This window comes from Lampetra planeri, chromosome 31 (assembly GCF_965212315.1).
Source record: "Lampetra planeri chromosome 31, kcLamPlan1.2.h2, whole genome shotgun sequence".
Classification (NCBI taxonomy): Eukaryota; Metazoa; Chordata; class Hyperoartia; order Petromyzontiformes; family Petromyzontidae; genus Lampetra; species Lampetra planeri.
The window spans coordinates 6,450,813-6,472,669 of record NC_136137.1 but is presented as its reverse complement, the minus strand read 5'-3'; the positions used below and the strand labels follow the sequence as shown (position 1 = coordinate 6,472,669).

The window sequence follows — 21,857 nt, the reverse complement described above, 5'->3', positions numbered from 1 at the left end:
CAGAGCTGTTGATACATCCTCCTGTTTGGGTCTTCGTGCTAAACTGACATTGAGACGGTTGTTCATCCCCTATTAGCAGAACTGCTTCGTCAGTGGTGGAAATTCCACATTCCCGTGGCAGCGGCGGGTCTATCCGATGGACAACCGCTGTTGATTTCTCCCACACAAAGCGCTACCCCGTTTTCATGAATTAGACATTTGTCGTCTGCATAGCTGTCATCTCATACGGCTTAACCCTGTAATCTTGTGCAGGTCCAGACGGCGTACAGCCGTTTCAATGCGGGCACCAAAAAAATTATATTCGTCTGTTTTTCTACCATGTGATGGGACTTTTCAGGATGGACGTTGAAATGTATAAAGGGAACGGGCTGACCAATAAGGTCTGAATTGGTCTGTAATAAGGTCGGCACTGATAAGAGGTTGACAGGTATCAGTACACAAAAAACTATTAGGTAATTAAAAAAAAACATTTGTTTTGGTCTATTTGTTTGTAATAGATTCGAAGCTTTCGTGACTGCAGGAATTACTCTTTGGTTCTTTCGGTAAAGTCGCGTAAAAAGAAATAAAATTAAATAATAATGGAATGCGACGTTTCGATTGCAACACAAGCAACCATCATCAGGTACAAATGAATGAGAAAACAAACCTAGTAAACTTAGAAATATAATGGCAATACAACACAGAGAGTCGGCCAACACAACAGTCAACACCCCACCTGGTTGATTAACGTTCTTCCAAAGATTGCTACATTTGAGAGAGAGACAAAACACAGACACGGAGACACACAGACAGACACACAAGCAGAGAGAGACACACACAGAGACACACAGAGAGAGACACACAAAGAGACACACAGAGAGAGACAACAGAGAGAGACACAGACAGACACACAAGCAGAGAGAGACACACACATAGGCACAGAGAGAGACACACACAGAGACACACACACAGCGAAAGACACACACAGCGAGAGACACACAGACAGACACACAACCAGAGAGAGACAACACAGAGACACACACAGTGACACACAGAGACACACAGAGACACACAACTTAGACACACAGAGACAGACAAGCAGAGAGAGACAACACAGAGACACACAGACAGACACAAGCAGAGAGAGACTCACACAGAGAAACACACAGAGACACAAAGAGAGAGAGAGACACACAGAGACACACAGACAGACACACAAGCAGTGAGAGACTCACACATAGGCACACAGAGAGAGACAACACAGAGACACAGAGAGAGACACACACCACATAGACACACAGACAGACACACAAGCAGAGAGAAACACACACAGAGACACACAGAGAGAGACACACACAGAGACACACAGACAGGCACACACAGAGACACACAGAGAGAGATACACACAGAGACACACAGACACACAGAGACACACACAGACACACAAGCAGAGAGAGACTCACACAGAGACACACTGATAAGGGGTTGACAGGTATCAATACACAACAAACTATTAGGTAATTTTGTTTGTGTTTCTCCCTTGTGGTGAGACTTTGTAGGATGGACGTTGAGCTTTATATGGGCACGGGATGACCAATAAGGTCTGAATTTGTCTATAATAAGGTTAGGGCACTGATCAGCTGTTTGACATGTGTGCGTCTGCTTGACTATTTTGATGTTACTTTTTTTTGAAAATCGTCGCGGTCCCTTACTTGACGGTGTTGCGTAATATTTGACGTTACTTGTGAAATCGTCGCGGTCCCTCAAATCGTCATTCGCGTTGATGTTTTCGCGTCAGCCTCGTTACGAACTCGGAGTCTCCGTCGCCTCCTCGCTTCTTGCTGCTGTTGTTTCTTCCTCTCAACGCTCGTGGTGAGTCTCTCGGCACTCACTTTGTCCTTCTCTCTCCCTTTGTTTTGTTGCCAAAACTTAACAGTCGACCGGAACCGCTTGTCACAGTCGCGGGAGGCCTACAGAGCCAGGGGTCACGTCGACCCGCTCGGTAGATTCCCCACCTCGTTTAAGCACGCCCTGCGCTTACCGCGCCGCTGATTGGTCCGTGCTACTCGCTTCGTTGCCTGATTGGACATGCGCGAACGGATACGCCCCCCTCGCGTGGTTTTGGACCAATCCACGGCGTCGGCACGTACGCGTTTGCTTATCCGTTGTAGGTAAAGCAAAGCGATAATTGTATAATACCAATTTGGTGTTTTCTAATGCGTTATTATTCTAGGCCGCTTTTGGATAGCTTTGACCGCGACATCTTAAACGTTTCACTTGATTTCTATGCTCCGACGCGTTCAAATAGCGGTCAAATAATGACACCGACGCTGCGTTTCGGGAGGCCTCATCCAGCAGCGGAGTGCCAAAGGGCTGCTGTGTAGTGCACGGTTGACCATAGGACGCCGTTATCAAAGACACAACTACGTCGTCGGGATGAGGGGAACCTTGAATAAGGTGATACTTTTGTATTTAAACCCCCCAAAAAGCCCACAAGATGGTGCACTGCTTGTTGCGTCAACAAGCAGTGAACCATCTTGCTCCCAGCCTACGTCGTTGACATGCTGCACCCATATGCCCCCCTCATATACCCCCTTCATATGCTCCCCTCTCATGCCCCCTTCATATGCCCCCCTCATATGCCCCCCTCTCATGCCTCCCTCTCATGCCCCCCTCTCATGTCCCCTTCATATGCCACCCTCATATGCCCCCCTCTCATGTCCCCCTCTCATGTCCCCTTCATATGCCACCCTCATATGCCCCCCTCTCATGCCCCCCTCTCATGCCCCCCTCTCATGCCCCCCTCTCATGCCCCCCTCTCATGCCCCCCTCTCATGCCCCCCTCTCATGCCCCCCTCTCATGCCCCCCTCTCATGCCCCCTTCATATACCCCCCTCATATGCCACCTATATGCCCCCCCCATATTCCCCCCCCATATGCCCCCCTCATATGCCACCCTCATATGCCCCCCTCATATGCCACCCACATGCCCCCCTCAAGGTCCCTAAGATCTGGGGATGATGCAGATCCTCTTCTCTTCATGTCCAGGTCGAGGTTTCGGTCTCTGGGTGACCGAGCGTTTTCCCGTGTAGCCCCCAGGCTATGGAACGCACTTCCACGAAGACATAGACATCTTTCTGAGTATGTGGACATTTTTAAAATGCGCCTTATGAACCTAAGTATATGCTTCCGATTATTAAACTGTTAGTTCGTTTCGTAAATTATTCTTACAATGTATTTGTAATGTTATTGTTATGCTCAGTGTCTGTGTCCTGTAGAGCGCTTTGAGATCCTTGATGAAAAGCGCTGTATAAATGTAATGAATGTTATTAACACTTGAACTTCAAACTCCGTGGTAATGGAATCGACGTGGTAATTGAAGGAGGGTTCACAGAGCCTGATCAATGTCACCCCCACCACGATTACCATCGTCATCGCTACTAGGATCGTCATCACCGTTATAACTGTTGCTTTCACCATCCTCACGGTTATCGTAACCACTGTTAACCGCTACAAACATCATCGTTAACACCAGCATAAGTATGGTTCACACCGTTGTTATTATCGTCAAGATAATCATGATTTAGTTTATTTTCGTGTCGGTATAAATTCAACTTATTAACTATAACCCTCCACCACCCGACAAAGCCAAACAAAAAGTTGTTACCTCGGCGAATGAAGCCAATTGATTTGGTTTCCCGTCAAAACCGGAACGTTAAACAGCAAGTAAGAGTAGGAATCATCAATCGCCAACGCTACGAGGCTGTGGTCAGAATGCCACCCTCCGCAACGCCGCTGTACCATGGAAGATGAATTGGCCGCCGTCACAGTGGCGTAAGATGCGCAGGGCGTTTCGTCAGTGCCGACGCGTGTTTTCCTCATCCGCGCGCAATCGCCTGTGTTTCCGTCTGTACCCTTCTCCCACTCAGGCCTTGCCGAGAACTCATCCGTCTCACGCCATGGCCAAGGTACGCAGCTGCAGGTGGTTCCTCGGTCTGTCTTGGCAGGTTAACGTGCCCCTCACCTTCCCCCCCCCACTGTTATATTGTTATTATAAGCAGAACCGATGTGTTCTACCGGCTGTCTTGTTGATATCCCAACAACTTTGTGGCAATGTGGTTTGTGTTATTGTGGGCTGGGTCGTGTGTGGGCAGTTTGTGTCGACCCGTTTATTGGGCTCGGTTTCTGCAGTACAGTGTGTTCACTCGCATAATTCCGTACGAAAAAATGTAAACGTGGAGGAAAAAAAGCTGAGAGATGCACAAGAGGTGCATGCTTAGAATTACACTGAAACACAGAAAAACACATGAATCGGAAGATTTAAAAAATGAGATACTGGTGGGCGAGACTAACCACAGCCAAGGTAGGCAGCAAAACGATGCAATCACTTTTGTTTCCAGGAGATAGTTGTGGCTTTTGCACACGAACTGATCACATCACTCCATACGTCGCATCCTCGGTCACATGAGAAATCGTGTGCCAATGTATTTAATGTTATTTTACTGCTGATCAATCTGTACTACGGAGTCAGCCACCACTCGATCCATCGATGGATTGTTGCATCGTATGACTTGACGGATGGCGACGATGTGGGAAAGCCTTTATCCAGCAGTGGATAGATCATGTGACTGCTGTGCAAATTGCTGTGGAATTTATTAGCTTGGAATTCATGGTGAGGTGTGGCTGTTAACGGCATAGTTCACAATGGCCTGTTAATTCTGATGATATGTAAGATGATAATATACATTTCACAATTATTCCTGATAAAGAATATGCTTATTTAATACTATACTATATATTGAATACCACTTTCTTACATATACTGCCAGATGTCCGCATGGTGAGAAGAGGCTGTCATGCAGCAGTGGATTATTAAAAAGGGCTGTACATGTAGGTAGACCGCTTGCTTGTAGTTTATAGAGCAACAAGACCCTAATTTGTGATGAGTTCACTTGATTGGGTTTTCGGAGGAGTGGTGTGGTCAATATTAGCACTGGATAGATAAAGGCAGCTGGGAATTGTGGAGACCCTTTGAGACCCCCTATCCTGGAATCAGCTTTAATAGTTGCACTTGACAAACATGGCTGTGGTGGCACACCTCTTTGGAGGTGGGGTTGATTCAATGTTACATATCTCTTTAGTCCAAACCTGCCAGGCTCTGAGGTTTGACAGAAGCTGACAGTACAGCATTAAGTTCAGAAGGACCTATCTACAGACCAATCATTTGCATGTATCCTAAGTCTAAGAATAAATCAATCCATGCATCCTTATGTGTGCGTGCTTGGGTGTTGTCTGCTTCCAGGTGCTGGGTGGCCGCGTGCGCTTGGTGACGTACGTGGCGGGTGTGCGTGCGCTGGCATGTCGCGTGGCGGCTGGCAGGACCTTCTCCACATCCGGGGTAGCGGGAGGTGGAGAGAGCGACGTGACGGTTGCCTCCCCACAGGACGGAGGTGAGGCTGTCAGTGTATTTCAACATTGTGCTCTTTATGGATATGCTTGTAATAAACTGCAGGGAGGTCCAATTGTGGTGGGTTGCATTTGATGTGCATGGCCAGGTATTGATTTCACAAGAGTATCAAAGGATCAAGTCAGGTCAATTAGAGGAAACTAAAATATAGTGGAGGTGTGACCATGACGAGGAAGAATGGTGACCATTCTGACTGGAAGGATGACTGCAAGGAGCTACTGATGAAGGAAACACTCATGCCCCAACAGTCCCAAAAGTATTTTCGGTTGTACCACATATTTTCAGTGGGGTGTCCAAAGGCAGGTCCTGATGACGCTCCTGGCACGTGGAGAGTTCGACAACACACGTTACAACTAAAAACCCATCGCAGAAGATATCTTTATTTTTATAACGTGCTTGTAATAATGGGGATTTTTAGGCTATACAAAGACGTTGTTTTTGTTTGTTTACCATCTTCCTTGCACAGACATCCAGACGGTTTGGCCGGACGAGCGGATGGGGCCTTTCGGGCCTCGCGACAGCCGCTTCCAGCTGCCGGGCAACATAGGCTTCAGCAGCCAAGTGCACGGCGCCGTGAGCCCGGCGTCCGCGAGAAACCTAGCAGCCGGCGCCCAACCGACAGCACGCCGTCAGCAGCTCCCCGACGTGCTCGTCGAGCCCTCGGCTCAGGATCGCCACACGTTCGTGCTGGCGCAGTTCGTCAACGAGTTCCAGGTGATGGGTCAATAAACCTCTCCGCTCATGCGCCAGTGTTAGAATTTTCCCGTGGGAATACGTCGGCAGAGCCGGAAGCGTGGTGCGTGTTTGCTTGCTCTGATTAAATGTACGCGTGCCCCTTGGATTTTAAGAGAATTGGGGTTTGGCACATCGTTGCGCTCGTGTGGCGGTTCAATTTGCACCGGGCTAGTGCAGTTCAGCAGTGACTTTAAGGTGGCAGATCACTCTGCTATATATTGTCTGGGAATTTGACAGCTGGGTTGGAGCCGAAGTGTTCGCTTTTATTGATTAAATATGCACATGTATTGTTTAAAGATTTGCAATTAAAACGTTAACAATACGCCGCTGTCGGGCAACTTGAAAGTCAGGTCTGTGGGTAATGCAGGGATTATGAGTTTTCTTGAATAACTGGTTTTAGCAAGCGCTTGAATTTCTCCTACATTTAAATTATAAAACAAAACCATCAGCTATCTCTTTGTCAGCGAAATCCACGGCTCTCTTGCAAAACCAATCACATTAGCAACAGGAAGACTGTGCACTTGACAGTGCAGTGACGCATTTTGTGGATTCTGCTTGGCAGGGCATGGAGAGTTCGCCCGTGCCTCCGATCCCGCAGAGTGCCGACACGTACTTCGACTCGGGTCCCGTGGAGTGTGTGGTGCAGGGCTGTCCTGAGCTACTGCAGAGAGGTGAGTCTCCTATCTTAGACCACGTACATGTAAAGTCCACTCTTGTCAATCCACGGCTGGATGAGGACCTCTCCACACCTTGCGGAGCACACGAGGGTTATTTTGACAGTATTTCACCACGCTGGTCATTGCGGGTTACTCAATATCGGGGGGTGGGGGGGTGGTAGTGGGAGTGCAGTACAACAATATAATTTTATGCACTTGCCTCTACTGTCCCACCATGCCACTGCACCTGTCTTTTATGCATGGCAGTCACCCATCCAAGCACAATTCAAGCTCAAGTCTGCTGACCTTCCAAGATCTGACGAGATCCGGTGCATTTCTGGGTGTTATGAACAGACTATGACCGTACGACCATTTTTCTTCTCACATTTATATGCCAGTGGCATACGATGAAACGTAACCAAAATCTTTTTGGAATTCTTGTGGACAGAAGTGTATCAGCCAATGTGCAAGAATGACTTGGGACAATGACATAACTACTTTTGAGGTCCCTTAATTTACCTATTATCTACTATAAGTGGTGCATATTTTCAGATGCCATGTTATGGAGATATTTGATGGATAGCAATAATATTTGAACATTTCGTTTGCAATGCTGGTATATTCTATATTACGTTAAAAAGCAAATTTTGCATATTTTTTTTGTGTGTGCAGTCCTTTGAGACTGTGCTCAAAGGATGAACTCCGCTACACTTGAGAACCTGGTTTAGTTATTGGTGCCTTCCTCTATTCCAGCCCAGAATCTCAGTGGTTGGCGCTAACCCCCCGGTCCACCCGGCCACCTCATGAGACCACCTTTCCAACCATTCCACGCCATACAAAACGACTTGTTCTGGACACCCAACACACGTTTTTGGTTGGCTGGTGACCTGTAAAATAATGTCAAGCTCGGGGTAATGCCATTGTTTGAGTGTTTTTGTTTGTTGTGTTTTTTGTTTTGTTTCCTCCCACACTAGATTTCGCTACCATGTTCCCAGAAGCACCGAACTCAGACCTCACAGTCATCACAGTTACACAGAAGACGCAGAACAACATGACGGCGTGGAGCCCCGATGTGGAAGAGGAGAGAGATCGGTTGATGCAAAATGTGAGGCTCCAGTTGGCGTGCTGTGCAATACAATACCATTTGGATTTATATATTGTCTAAACGTTACTGCGTCTCAAAATGCCGTACAGAATCAGACTGCCTGAGCCTGTCGAAGATTGATTAGCTGTCGATTCGAAGTTTTCGTGACTGCAAGGGTCCCATACTCTTTGGTTTTTTCGGTAAAGTCACGTAGGTAAAAAATAAAATTATAATAAATTAAATCACGACGTTTCGGAGGTAACACAAGCTTCCGTCTTCAGGTGGAACCGTCACAGCAAAATTACTGTATCAGTAATCAGATACAGTAATTTTATTATTTTATTTTTTACCTACGTGACTTTACCGAAAAAACCAAAGAGTATTGATTAGCTGCTTCACTAGAAAGGCGTTGCTGCAGCATGGAGAGTGTGCGGAGGGGAAGTAGGATGAGACAAGAAGGGAGAGAGGTAGGCAGTGGCTTGGAAACGGTGAGTGTGCCCTTGAAATTGATCCGGGATTGGATTGGGACCCAACGGAGGTTTCGGAGTATTGTGGTGATGTGGTCTCATTCATGGGTGCGGGTCAGAAGTCGAGTAGCTGCATTTTCGATCTTCTGGAGTGTGGATACGAATGAGGGCCCTTGGGGAGGCTGTAGAGGAGAGGGTGGGAATATGGGTACATTGAGTCATTTCCGCACGACCTTCAACCTGAAAAATTGTTGAAAAGGAGAGTGGTTTATTAAGACACTTGTTAATTACGATGGTTAGGCTTTTGGGGGTTTTTGTCATTTATTTTTCATCAAATTATATTTGGCCTCTAGGCAAAAAGTGAATTTCCCTTTTTTCTGGTAGCCCCTGCAGCTGTCAAGAATCATGTGGTCATTTAGAAGTGACAGGTGTTTTCCTAGCATACATCAGGGCCCTTTATTCCAGTCGATTTTCCACCCTTCAGTTGTGCAGGCAAATATATTCTGCTTGCGGTGAAATATATACCAAATCTTAGCACTCGTTGGTGGGCAATATTTTCTTTCGGCAGGATGGAAAAGCAACGGTTTTGAAACGTGTTATAGTTGAATGCAAAATGTTTTCAACTAATCCAATGTAGCAGTACACGCCATATGGATCGCAGCAACACCGCTAGAATGTGCACAGTTGGCACAATTCTTGGTGATGTGTCTGATGGTTTAGACTTCAGCACAGTCATAGTACGGCGGTTCTTTGATCTTTTGTTTGTGGAAGGTGTACGCGCATCTCCCTCGCCGCGTTCGAGAGCGATTTAGCGAGGTCCGTAGTGGTCGTGGGAGAGAGAATCCCGGTGCTTACAAAGTCGGGTCGTCAATGAGTGTTTTGTTTGCCATGTCCATAGGCGCCCATAATTCCGTCCAGCCAGTGTTGATGGTTTTTATATTTGGCTACTAGAGCAAAGGCGTGCATCCAGAAAGGGTTCCTATGGTGTGGCGGTTCTTTTCGGTCTTGTTTGAGTGGCAGAGCAATATCCATTATATTTTGATACTCTTGAGTTTACACATTTTATACAGTCATTTGATTTGTGTTTGGCCATTGATATTGAAGCCGAGACTATCTCATTTTGAGATGTCTTATTATAAAATGAAGGTTTCCTGTAGTTTATGACCAATCCTGATCATGATATATTTCAAACCTCTACTACATATAATCATGAAGATATTTCATTTTGGCTGGAGGAAAGTATATTTTACATACATACAAAATTCGTTCTGCATTCTAACAAATCTGGAGCATGACACAGGCACGAAATGGGCTGCTCTTTTAAAACATTGTGAAAGGATCAGATTGCGCACACCTTGGTTATTTCCCAATGATGCTACCACGAAGAGGCAGGAATAAAATGTTACTCTGAAAACTGGCTCGGATTTGAGTACACCATTCATCGCGTTCAAGTTCAGGCCATGTTTGAATGCATGCCCCTCTCGTGCAGTTTGTGGAAGGCGCTAAGGAGATCTGCTTTGCCCTGCGTGCGGAGGGATACTGGGCAGACTTTGTCGACCCTTCGTCCGGAATGCCTGTGAGTAACCCCCCCCTGCGTCTTTCATTTCCCCCTTTCTTTGCATATCCCTTGATCTCCATACTGCTGTATTCAGTTATATCTCACCTTGATTACTGCAGGAATCTCTATGCAATTAGTAAGGTTACCATGTGTTTGATCTCTACAACATGGGTTGTTAATCACAATGGTGGTTAAAGTATTTTCAGCCTCTTTCGTTTCTCTACAATCTCCCAGAATCCCTGGTATAAAAACGTCTGGTAACATTGAATGATGCTTCTAGGGCCCTTTACCGGGTCTTGGAAACGAGACCGAATCAACCCGATGTTAACCCTACCATCCACCCCTGCATTGGCCTCCCAAACATCTGCGTATAAACCACAAAACTACCAATCGTCAAAATAATATCCGTTTCAAATTACTTGCCACCTTGACGCCAACAGCTATATCAGGCTGCCGCATGCTTGTATGCCATCTGATGGGGCTGTAAGGTATTTCATGGTTTTTCAGTAATATGAAGCCTAGGGTTTTTTTTACTTTTGAGAGTGCCTAGTTACAAGCAGCTGCCATCACCACTCGGCAGAGGGGGGCGGGGACCGTTATAGAGCTCAGCAGCACCAATCAAGACAAGCTTTGGGCCACTCATCCCTCTTATGTCCTCCACTCTGCCAGGCGCGGTGGCACATGTTCAGAATGTGGCTCTTTGAAGGAAAAGCGTAATGGATCACACAGATGTGTTGTGGTGCAAACAACGACTCAGAGGCAGGTCAAGTTTATTAGGGGCTTATTAGGGGCTTACGCCTAAGTTAATACAGCTCCCGCCTACTCTCCACGGCTATCTATTTCTCCCCCAGGGAAGGGGTACTGGGCTAACACCCCCCCGGCTATCGGGGCTCTTTCCCCTGCACCGGTCGAGGGCTCAACCAACTTCGGCCGGTCGGGTGAATCAGCCACCCTTAGCCTCGTGTGAGGTTATCCTACCCTGGGTCCCAACTCTCTCTCTCTCCTCGTTCCCTGGTGCTCTTGACGACCCCGCTTACGTCACGGGGTCCCCCTTAAATATCCCCTTGGGACATGACGTCACCGTCCCCCGAGGTCTCCCTGACCTCACGCCCTCCGACGTCACTCCCTCGGAGGGCGAGTGTGACGTGCAGTCACCCAATACTCCTCTACAGATGTATGAAACTCTCACACCCACTGTGCTGCGTGGTGGCCAGGAGATGACAGCACAAAAAGTGTTTTTTTTATTAACCTGTCTGAACACATTTCAACGCTGTAAGCTTGGGTGTTCTCCAGGTTCTACGGTTTTCTTGCACATTCCAAACTTACATTCAGGAAGCCACGTCGGTTGTCGCAGCCACTCTTAAATGTAGTCTTCCAGGTTGGGCTGCGTGTTGAGAATTCCTTCTCAAGTGTTTTCCTTGCGTTACTACACGCATCTTCAGGAGTCAGAGTTAAGATGTCCATAGCAGTGCATGGTGAAAGCTCGAGAGGAGAAATGCTCAACCCTAAAGTATGACCCTCTTGAATCAGACTCTTGAGGCTCGTTGTTGTTTTCCCGTATATACAACTCACCTGTACTGGTATCATAATGTAAATTTTCACTACGCCCTGCCTTTTTTTTTTAGTTCTTTGGGCCGTACACGAACAGTCCCCTTTTTGAGACGGACGGACGCTACCGGCAGCTGGGCTTCCAGGTGGAGGACCTGGGCTGCTGCAAGGTGATCCGTCACCGCACGTGGGGCTCCCACGTTCTGGTCGGCAGCCTCCTGACTGACGCTCCCACGAGCAGCTCGCTGCTGGGCGGCCTCACGCACAGCGGTGGCGCCGGGGCTGGGGCCATCGAGCCTCGGCCCACCTCGGGCACGGAAGGGGACGCGGAGGGGCCGGCTGGGGAGGAGAGCGGGCGCTGTCGAGTGGCGGCGAGCGCCGAGGTGAAGGACGCTTAGGGCGGGGAGGGGCGTTTTTTTTTTTGCGCACCATCGTAGGGAAAGCCCACAGTTGCCTTTTGGGCGGCGCAGCGCAGAGTACGTGGGCAGAGCGCGTCTGATTTTGCGCGCATCGATGGAAATGGATGCTTTTTGCGTCTCGCTTGTGCGTGCTTCGAATCGTTGGTGTAACAACGTGTTATTTGTGGAGGCGAGGGGGGTGGCGTGTTCTGAAAAAAACAACCCACGAAAGTTAATTGTCTACAAAGTTGGCTTTTGTTGAGAACTGGTGCATTACGTGAATGAAAAAAAATCTGTTGTGCAGCCATCTTTGGGGAGATACAGAAAAAACGTTCAAAATTGGATTGTAAATCAAGCTGGCATATGTTATCTAAAATACATGTGTGGGTTATTAAGCTATTTTCAGGATACTCCTGCATGATTTATGAAAATGATATTTGAATGTTACCATTAGACTAATGGAACCAACAACACAACGAACCAGATTGAACAAATTAGACTGACAATACGAGCAACGTTACACACTAAACCAGAAAATAAATCGATTAATAAATAGGATAGTGACCCTGCACATTGACAAAGTCACCAAATTGTCGGGAGGATGGTGAATAGCTACATTATCTAATAGGTCATGAAGTCATTAACACCTTAAAACCTCCAATAGGTATAAATGTATAACGTGGAAATGCATACATTGTACATTTTGCAGTGGTAAATCAACATGGCAATTGCACACCAGTATCAAACTTGTTCATAATCTTCAGTGTGATGTAGCCCTTGCTATCTTAATATGGCAACTGTGTGATGGCTTCGAGCACATCTGTCCTAAACTGGGTTTCACATATAACCTCATGGCAAGGGCATGCAAAGAAGGAGTCAACAGACCCCTGCCATTGTAATTTGGCCACTCACATCAATGACAGAATGTACTTGTGGTGCATACGCAGCTAACTGATTCGCACGGTTGGCTACGTACGGTTCGAAATAAGTTCAACATACACGAAATGACAAAGACAAGAAGTTGAATGTTAATCTTTATTTTAGTGTTTGGTGCGGCCATCTGCAACAGTACAACGAGGCTTTACCGTGTGTGTCATTGAATTGACGAAAGAACATAGTGTGCCTCAGTCCTTCCAGCAGCCATGAATAAAATTCGAATTAAATGCTTTGTATGTATGTTGAACTTCTTTTGCGCCGTACATAGCCAACCGTGCTGCTCTCAGGTGACGATTCAGATTCTTCCACGGGCATCCAAATTGTATTCACTGCTGGGCGTCGAGATACCCACGGAGGAAGATTTAATATCTCACTTTCTCTCCCAGGCTGCGGTCGCACGTGCGGTCTCGTAGTAGTACCAGTGTTCAGAACCATTTCCTGAAGAATATGGACGTGAAACCGAGGTGTGCCTTTTGGTGCAAAAGCAGGAGATGCTTCTTTAAATTTCTCACTCTGTACCCAAGTTTGTTTAAGATGTTACTGGAGATGACGTTGGAACGTCCTCATCTCTGCTGCATAGTGGATATCGACAAGAGTGTTGTTGTGAGGGGCGAGTGTGGATTCATCGCCTCTCGTGGTTGCTCGAGTGATGCTTGAACCCACGATCGATTCTTGCGCACGCAATTCGATGCATGTATCGTGAGCTTCAGAATCGGCATTAATCGATGTATTGATGCATCGTGCCACATATTCTTGCTACCTTGCCACCACATCTGTGCCTAGGGCTTTTTCTCAACATCCAAAGTGTGAAGCAAGCGTAATTTTTGCTTTGCCAATTAATAGTTTTAAATGTTTTTTTGTTTGTTTAAGCTGTTGGTTCAATCAAGCTGATGTGCACATATATGTGATCTTATGTGGCTTGCGGGCTATTGCAGGAATTTCTGTCATGTGATCTTGAAGCCTAAAAGGTGTTAGCTTTTGAGTCTGTTAGTATTTTAGCCTCTTTGTCCTTACTTGCTCATATTCTTTCCAGCAGATGGCGAGCTTCATTAGCTGGAGAGGATGTTTGCTTGTGTAGGTATTTGGTTGCTCGGTTTTGTTTGTCAGACATCACGGTCTGGTCCGTTTATGAGAGCTGGTGTGAACCACATGTAAGCACGCGTGCATGCGTGCACACGTACACAAACAAAGACATTCTATGTATAGACAACAGACATGGGGAAAATGCTGCTGGCTAGCATTCAGCGAGCATGGAGCTCACACACGAAGACACACATACAACCACTGAATTATTGTCCACACAAACATACATTGTACATACGTACGCACATACAATCACACAGACATTAAGAAGCCAAACGGATAACGTACGGTATGAACTACAAACACATTACAACGCATACGCACAACATTTGGCAGGAGTCTGCTATATAGATTTTATGTAAAAAAACAGATTTTCCAGTAGTGTTTGGCAATGGTTTAAATTCAAGGTTTATGTACCGAGTCTTGAAGAACGATGCATCAGTATCGACAAAGCCCCTTTACACTGTGTTGGTGCATTCACAGCACACGGGTTCTTGCAATGTAGCAGCAAGGGGATTGAATTATCCACGCATTTGTTTTTGGACAACACTTGTACAATGCATTGGGGAAACCTCTTAATACCATTAACAAGTGAAACGGCCTTAATTTTTAATTCAGCCTTGTTCATTGAAATTCAACCCCGGATATGTAATGTAGTGTTTAATTTGCAGTCGCATTGCTCTTTTACAATGGCCTGTTACGTATATAAGACGGTGTGTAGTGTATATATTGGCATATGTACGAGTACCTAGCTGTCATGCAGTGGGATGAAATTACCTCTAGTTGAAATGCACTGGATGTGTGCTGATAGAGGAATGCCTTTTGGCACTAATTTGATCAGATGCTTCATATTAGTTTTCATGTCCAGCTTTCGCTTTCAAGTGTTATTTTCGGCTGGCCATGTGAGAACTCAAGAGACCAGGATAGTCTCATTTGCAAGCAAAAATACAAATACAGAGACTTCTCTACTTACAAACGTTCGACTTATGAACTTTTAGAGATACGAAGAAACCTGTCCGTATGTCCAGTTGCCTGTTGGGACCGAGAGTCGTAAGTTCAACTGCCGTGCAAAAGATGGCAATGGTGGCATCTAATCTGCAGAACACGAAGAACCAGTTACATCTACAGGACGACATACGACATTTAAAGCTATTCGCCGTATTTCGTGTACTTACCGTACACCATGTTTGGAATCGACAGGAGTGACGTTGGACTTAAGAACAAATCGAATTACGAACAGACCTCTAAAACCGAACTTGTTCGTAAGCAGAGGAGTTCCCGGACAATAAAGTGGTGCTACTCCGAATTGACTTTACACGCCTAATTTGTATCCATTGTTTATGGAGTGTGCAGTAATTTGACTGACTGCAATGTTGGCGATTACTGCAGCATGTTCTCTGCAGTGGATTTCAGCAGCTGCTGTTGAGTTTTGGGTAATTATAATGTTGAGTTCATTTGGTAATCGCGGCCATTCTTTTCGGTAAGATTCTATTACGTGCGATGTTTGGCGTCGTTTGCAGTCGTGTCACAGCAGGGGGCTTTTTGATAGATTATCCCCGATTGAGTAAAACGTTAGTTCAGTCACTGCACACTTATTGCATGTTTGGGTACATGTTATGTCAATTACTACACCGTGGCAGGAGTGATTTGGCCTGCTATAATTATAAACGCAGAGTTTCCAGATGGAAAAAATGTCCCTCTCTTACCCGATTAGTGTGGCGAAGATGCTTGTGGTGGTAAATAAATGTAATTTTGCGGGTGATTTTTAAGTGGTAGGTCGCATGTGTCTTTGGGCCATACAAAATGCATTTGTGAGCCGTAGTTTTCTCACTCTTGCTGCAGAGGTTGGGTTCGTGGATCATTCAGAGGGCATGAGTTATGTTTCACTTGCAAGAGAAATAACCTACCTCCCTTCGAGCATTAATGCGGAGGCTTTTCGATGCACTCCTCGTGGATACAAGGTTATGTGAGTTCTCCTCTCGCCATGCGTAGGTTTTCTCCAAACACTTTGCATTGTGCAAAAAACAACTAAAAAAATATTGAGTATTCCAAGAGCGACGGGTGAAGTGTCCGAGGTTTCATACGTAGGGGACAGTCGGAATTAAAATCTGAAATGAATAATACCTGGTGAACGTTCGTTCGTATGAACATCAATTTGTCAGCAAGGCGCACGGATAGAATGTGTAATGCAGAACAAGTAGAATGTGTGTCGCACATCGACTACTGCGTATGTTTGTACATTGAACTTCCTTCGCACCGTACGTAGCCAACCGTGATAATCGGACGTGTGGGGGGGGGGGGGACAACAACAAATTAAACACAACAAACTTAACACATACAAGAAGAATGTGTGTCACATCAGATACTGTGCATAATTCTCCAACTCAACCGAACCCAAAACACATTCAGATGAATTGATAAGGGAAGATTGTTCAATTGTCTACACTTTTCTTTGCATAATGCACGCAATTTTAGCCATGGAATTAAAAGCGACGCGCAGGATGATAAAGTTTGGACTTTTAATTTTTTAAGTCATCTTATGAAATTTTTTTTACGGCTGCTAGAAGATTTGAGACACTCGCATTTTAAAGTTGAGTGCCAGCAGCTGGCATTTTTGAATAAATGTTTTTCAGCATAAAATGAACACGGCATTACCACCTTGGGATTGCAAGAAAGCTTTGGAATGTTTTTTTGATGATTTCAGAAGTTGAACTTAAAAAATTAGAACAATTTTTTAAAAAAAATTAGCACGATCTTTAAACTGATTTTATGAAAACTACATTTTTAATATCAATGTATAGTCATTTTGATTATTGTTATCATTGCTATTAAAGTGTATCTATAATTTTAAACAATTATCCAGTTATATATTGCAAGACATTGTAAAGGTCAGTGTATCCTTGTGACACATTCTCTAATGCATCATTGTGTTTTGTGAGATTTTAGTAATGTGTTATTAGGCTGTATTTGAAAATGTGTTCCGTATGTATAACAGTACTTCAGGATATCAACTCTTATCACCTGTTAATAACACAACATACATCGTCCAATCGGTATGTATTTATATTGATAATGTAATGCGTACAAATATGATTGTTACAAGTGAATAACACACAGGTACTGTTGTCGGCTGCTGTTTATTTGAGAAAAAGAAATAAACTATTTTGCCTAGAAAGACAAGTCAAGTATTCAAAAGTGTCCTGGTACTTTTATTTTTCTTCAATGTTAATTTTATTATTTAACACGTAAGCTTTCGTGACCAATCTAAGTCCTAATTGATTTTTGGATCAGATTACCTAAATAATCAAATGCATATGTGCGTCGTAAGCACGTTTTACTTAGGCGATATGACCCAAAAATAAATTATGAGTCCATCTGATAATGTTTTAGGAGTTGCCTTGTGTCTTTACTCCTATAGCACAATTGGGATAAAACTTGTTCTAAAATCTATTACCTGTAGAAAGTAGAGAAACATACCTGGATGACCGGTGGCTAATATCCCAGAGCGCTGAGCTTGTTCCATTGAGCCACGATTTCGAATCTTACAATGACCTCTGATAAAAACACGCGTTCGCCGTGAGCGAGATGATGATGGTTTTAGTCTGGCCACAATGGCAACACAAACTACTGAATTTGGTGCAGCTTTTGCTGACAAATTCCAACTGGCGACGACTCCATTTTCGAGTATCAACCATGTTGATGTTATTTCCACATGAGGTGCACCACCTACTGTGGGTGAGGCTCACTAAAGTGACTTGGAAATCTGATCGATGGTCAGTGGAATCATGTGGTGGGTTAGGACCCTTTTGCAAGGAATTAAATGCCCCCTCCAACCGCTGTCCAATGTCACTCTCTTCCTCACACGGCACCTGGGCCCCCTCATGCCCTGTGGGCCTCCGGTGTGGTTTCAGAGCCTGCACACTCGGATTCTACATCACCGTTTATAACATGTTTTAGAGACTTCCGTGGCATGATGCATTGGGGAGCTGTGAGAGTTTCATATTTCCAAATATCTTTTCCGTGATGTGGCGCCGATGCTGATGGGACAGTTATAATTTTGGGAAAAGGCATACTTTGAAAAAGTTGACGTGTATTGTTCTTTTGATGATTTCACAAAGGACGAGTCAAACATTTGCACACTGCATTTACGCTGCCCTCTCGTCACAGAGCATTCTTACCTGGGGAGTCCCATGTCACAGTTTTTGAAGATTATTTATTTAAAGGATTTTAAGGGCTCACCTTAAAAGTACCACTGCTCGTCTAGTAAAAATAAAATCTTCGAGCTCGTTCAAACACTCATCCATCACCACTACAGCTATGCAGGCTTTTATCTCACGCCATCACCGAAGCCATGTGTGTTTTTCTTCATGGAGAGAATGCGTTCACAGAAGATGCAAAGTGGAATGATAAAGTTAGGTATTTGAGAAAGGAAAAACCTCTTTTCAAAAGACGTGTTGAAATAACACAATCTGTACGCACGCACACTAGATCATATACACGCGTTCATAACGCGTGCAAGATTATATTTCCATACATTCCCTAATTTTACGTTGACAAATGTGCTCTCAATGAAACCACAATGACCGTTGAAAGGTTATGGAACGCTGAAATTGGCTGTCTGACCTTAACGCCTTCAAGGAATGAAAAAATAAACATTCAAATTAAATTGATATCCTGCCACATTTGACCTTGCTTCACACTTTGGAAACTTATTTTCTGAACGACACTTTCATTAAGAGGTGACCTGTAAATGAGACCTTGTGCTTTTTTTTTGTTTGTTTTGATGACATCGCAACCACGTTATTGAAAGGCAGGTGGTCACACGGCATGCCACGATGACTTTAATCGATCGATCACACTAGACCCGTCCTCCAGACGAGCGTGATCTGCCCGCGTTTTCACCGGAGATGTAATTCAGCATGGGAGACGCTTCCTAAACGCCTTCCTTGCACACACAAAAAACACGGGGGAAAGGCCAAGGGTGTCCCCGTCTTGGAGTCTGCATGGAGGGGCGATCAATCACTCTTGAGGACGTGGCTGGGCACAGGGAATTACGAGAACCCTTTGCCAAAGATCCCAAGCGCCGCGTCTTTTGGATTTCGAGAGGGAAGAGGGAATATGTGAAAGCCCCCATTACCACGTGCGAAGAACCGTAACCCCACAAAATGTCACAAAAATTTGCAGGATTTGTACTTAACATTTTTTTTCATGACCCCCCTCCCAGTTTAATTATGCTTGTGCCGTGAGACAAATAATTAATGTGGGTCTCTCCAAGAGCAGTGCCACACGTTGTGTTAAAGAACAGCCCGCAGAAGCAGATATCATCAAACTACTTTCTGCGATCTCTGATCCACACGGCAAGGGGCAGCACTTTGCCACCCACTTTGCCACGTGAGATGATGTAATGTTTGTCACGCAAACAGTAAAACCAATGTGTGATTTCTCAGAGCTGCAATTTAGTGAAATTAAGAGTACAGCTAAATTTAACGTGATATTTTTTGTGCATTGGTAACCAAGCTGAGACCATCAACTCGTTGCACTTGAGAAATCGGGTTTGGAATTGAACCAAGAATGTCAGTGGTATCAGCTCTGACCTCTGAGCCACCTCTTGTATTCAGTAATCATCGTACATCTTCACCAAGGTAAAATAAATCCAGTCTCAAGACCTTTCAGAAAGGCCCTGTTGAGGATGTTTTGGCAGTCCCTCGTGGTATTTTAGCGTGTGGGGAGAAACCCGCAGTGCGTGGAGAAAACATTACGCGAGTGGAGAGCATTCAAAATGCCACACTGATAGGCCAGCAACCTACTTGCTGTACTCTACTTTTACAGACGAATTGACACCGAATAATTTTCTCAGGCCTACGCCGACCCACATTGACTAATTGTGAATTCATAGATTGACATGCCGTCATACCCAGCCAGATATGTTTTTCTTACAGATACACTCTCAGTGTTATCATCATAGTCATATGTGGAGGGAAAGGTACGTGAAGGGGACATTTTCTGATTGTTTTGTTATTGATTATTTTGAGTTATAGATTTCTCAGGTTGGTTGCCAGTAATCACCTTTGCCTCATCGATGTGCAGTGTGTAATCATTAGTGTCACGTGGTTTATGTGGAAGGACACGTGGAAAGAAGGAGGCGTATGATTGTCTGCTTATTTGTTTCGTACATTTGGCAACGTTTATGAAAAATGTGTTGGTGATACAGTGAGCGGGCCAGTGATGTCACACTGCACTTAATTTAATGAACATCTCCTTTGACAATATTCTGCATGAATGCCTCTCCGTGCCGTTCAACCAAAGCTGTTTGACCTATTCTTCATTGCACTGGTCAGCGCAAGTTGATAAAGAGATGGTCCCAAGATCAGTTCAGACATCACTCGCCACTCGTGTTAGCTCCTCCAGTAAAAATACAGCCTTGAGATTCGCTGAGGCTTGGTTGGATAAATAAAGGACATTGCGAGTGCTATTATTTTAATGTTATTGCATTATTCGCAATTGACCGAAACCACGTCTCAGGTCGGTTAAGCAGTCAACACTCGTGAGTTGCAGATACTACTGTGGTGGCAACCGAAATGAAACACAGAACCAGCCAGCACCTGCGTTTGCTTTATCCACAAACGCCCCCCCCCCACCCCCCACGACATCATCTTTCACCGAGGCCACGCGTCTTCGTCGCGTGCCGGTTAAAAAATAAAAATGATTATACCAAACGGGCTGATTTCATCGAAAACTGAGCGGATATCTTCACTTCGTCCGGCAGAATGGGAAGGAAAGCGCCGTGAGCTGAGATTATTAACACAAATAAAATCAGTTCATGCCTGCGGAACCCACCCCTGCCCCCCGTAAAGACAAAGACTCACACATTGACAAAGATAAAGATCCCCCGTGTAGCCTTAACAGACTGTAGGGGCAAGTGTTGTTAGCGAGCACCTATGAAGGCCGGAACGGTACTCAAGGGGGTGGGTGGCCAGCACCACGCCCGGCCGCCTTTGTCTCCCCAGTGGCGATGTTTACGCACCACCCCAAGTACTCATTTGAGGCTGAGTCGACCTAGGGGAGGCCCAGGACCGGTTTAGATAATCGTCACTGGTGTTGGCCGTGAGCGGGAATCGAACCCGGGTCGCCAGGTTCGTAGCGCAGCGCGCTAACCGCTACACTACCGCTCCCCATTGACAAACACACTGACACACACACACGCATTGACACACACACTGACACACACACACTGACACACATACACATTGACACACACATTGACACACACACTGACACACACACTGACACACACACATTGACACACACATACTGACACACACACACTGACCCACACATTGACACACACACTGACACACACACACTGACACACACACACATTGGCACACACACACTGACACACACACACATTGACACACTGACACACACACTGACACACACACACTGACACACACACACACTGACACACACACATTGACACACACACTGACACACACACAAACTGTCCGCCCTGACAGGGAGGGGGGTGACGACGCTTGCAATCACTCACTGGCCTCTCTCTCTCTCTTCACTCAGCGCCGAAGCCCGTGGAATGAAAGTTGTAAGCGAGTGCACTTCAAGTTTTGCCGAGCGCGCCTTCTAAGACGACAGTGACACCTCGCCGCCCAACGCTCTCCCCGGCTGCTGACGCAACAACAACAACAACGACCACAACAACAACACTCGATCAAAGCACGCGGCATCGTGCATCGCTTGAGATCCGTACTCGGGGTTGTGCCTTCTTTTTTCTTCTGCCGCTAATTTTGCACGGGCGATATGACGTCCCGCACCTCCGATTAGACACGGATTGGCTACGTACGGTGCGAAAGAAGTTCAACATACATACTGCCCATAGACTAACGCTATCCATAGACTCAACACTGCACCTCTGATTAGCCACTGATTGG

The 21,857-nt window shown here is 45.6% G+C and overlaps 1 protein-coding gene across 2 annotated transcripts; it reads left to right on the top strand.

Annotated features, from left to right (window-relative positions):
* Positions 1 to 1,722: 1,722 nt before the first annotated feature.
* Positions 1,723 to 13,055, top strand: MMADHC (metabolism of cobalamin associated D). 2 transcript variants are annotated; one of them, XM_078609130.1, is made up of 9 exons: positions 1,736 to 1,851; positions 3,028 to 3,120; positions 3,909 to 3,947; positions 5,282 to 5,429; positions 5,913 to 6,160; positions 6,744 to 6,852; positions 7,812 to 7,942; positions 9,878 to 9,964; positions 11,572 to 13,055. In XM_078609130.1, the coding sequence occupies exons 3-9, from the start codon at positions 3,939 to 3,941 to the stop codon at positions 11,890 to 11,892; spliced, it is 1,053 nt and encodes a 350-aa protein (XP_078465256.1). In that variant the 5' UTR covers positions 1,736 to 1,851; positions 3,028 to 3,120; positions 3,909 to 3,938; the 3' UTR covers positions 11,893 to 13,055. The 2 variants fall into 2 exon arrangements, with proteins under 2 accessions (XP_078465258.1, XP_078465256.1); XM_078609132.1 differs by lacking the exon at positions 3,028 to 3,120 and having other exon boundaries at positions 1,723 to 1,851.
* Positions 13,056 to 21,857: the final 8,802 nt, after the last annotated feature.

Excerpts from the sequence above, each read along its gene's own strand:
- MMADHC (XM_078609132.1), top strand. Across the intron at positions 5,430-5,912 it reads TGCCTCCCCACAGGACGGAG|ACATCCAGACGGTTTGGCCG; the intron begins GTGAGGCTGTCA and ends TTCCTTGCACAG. Across the intron at positions 7,943-9,877 it reads GAGATCGGTTGATGCAAAAT|TTTGTGGAAGGCGCTAAGGA; the intron begins GTGAGGCTCCAG and ends CCTCTCGTGCAG.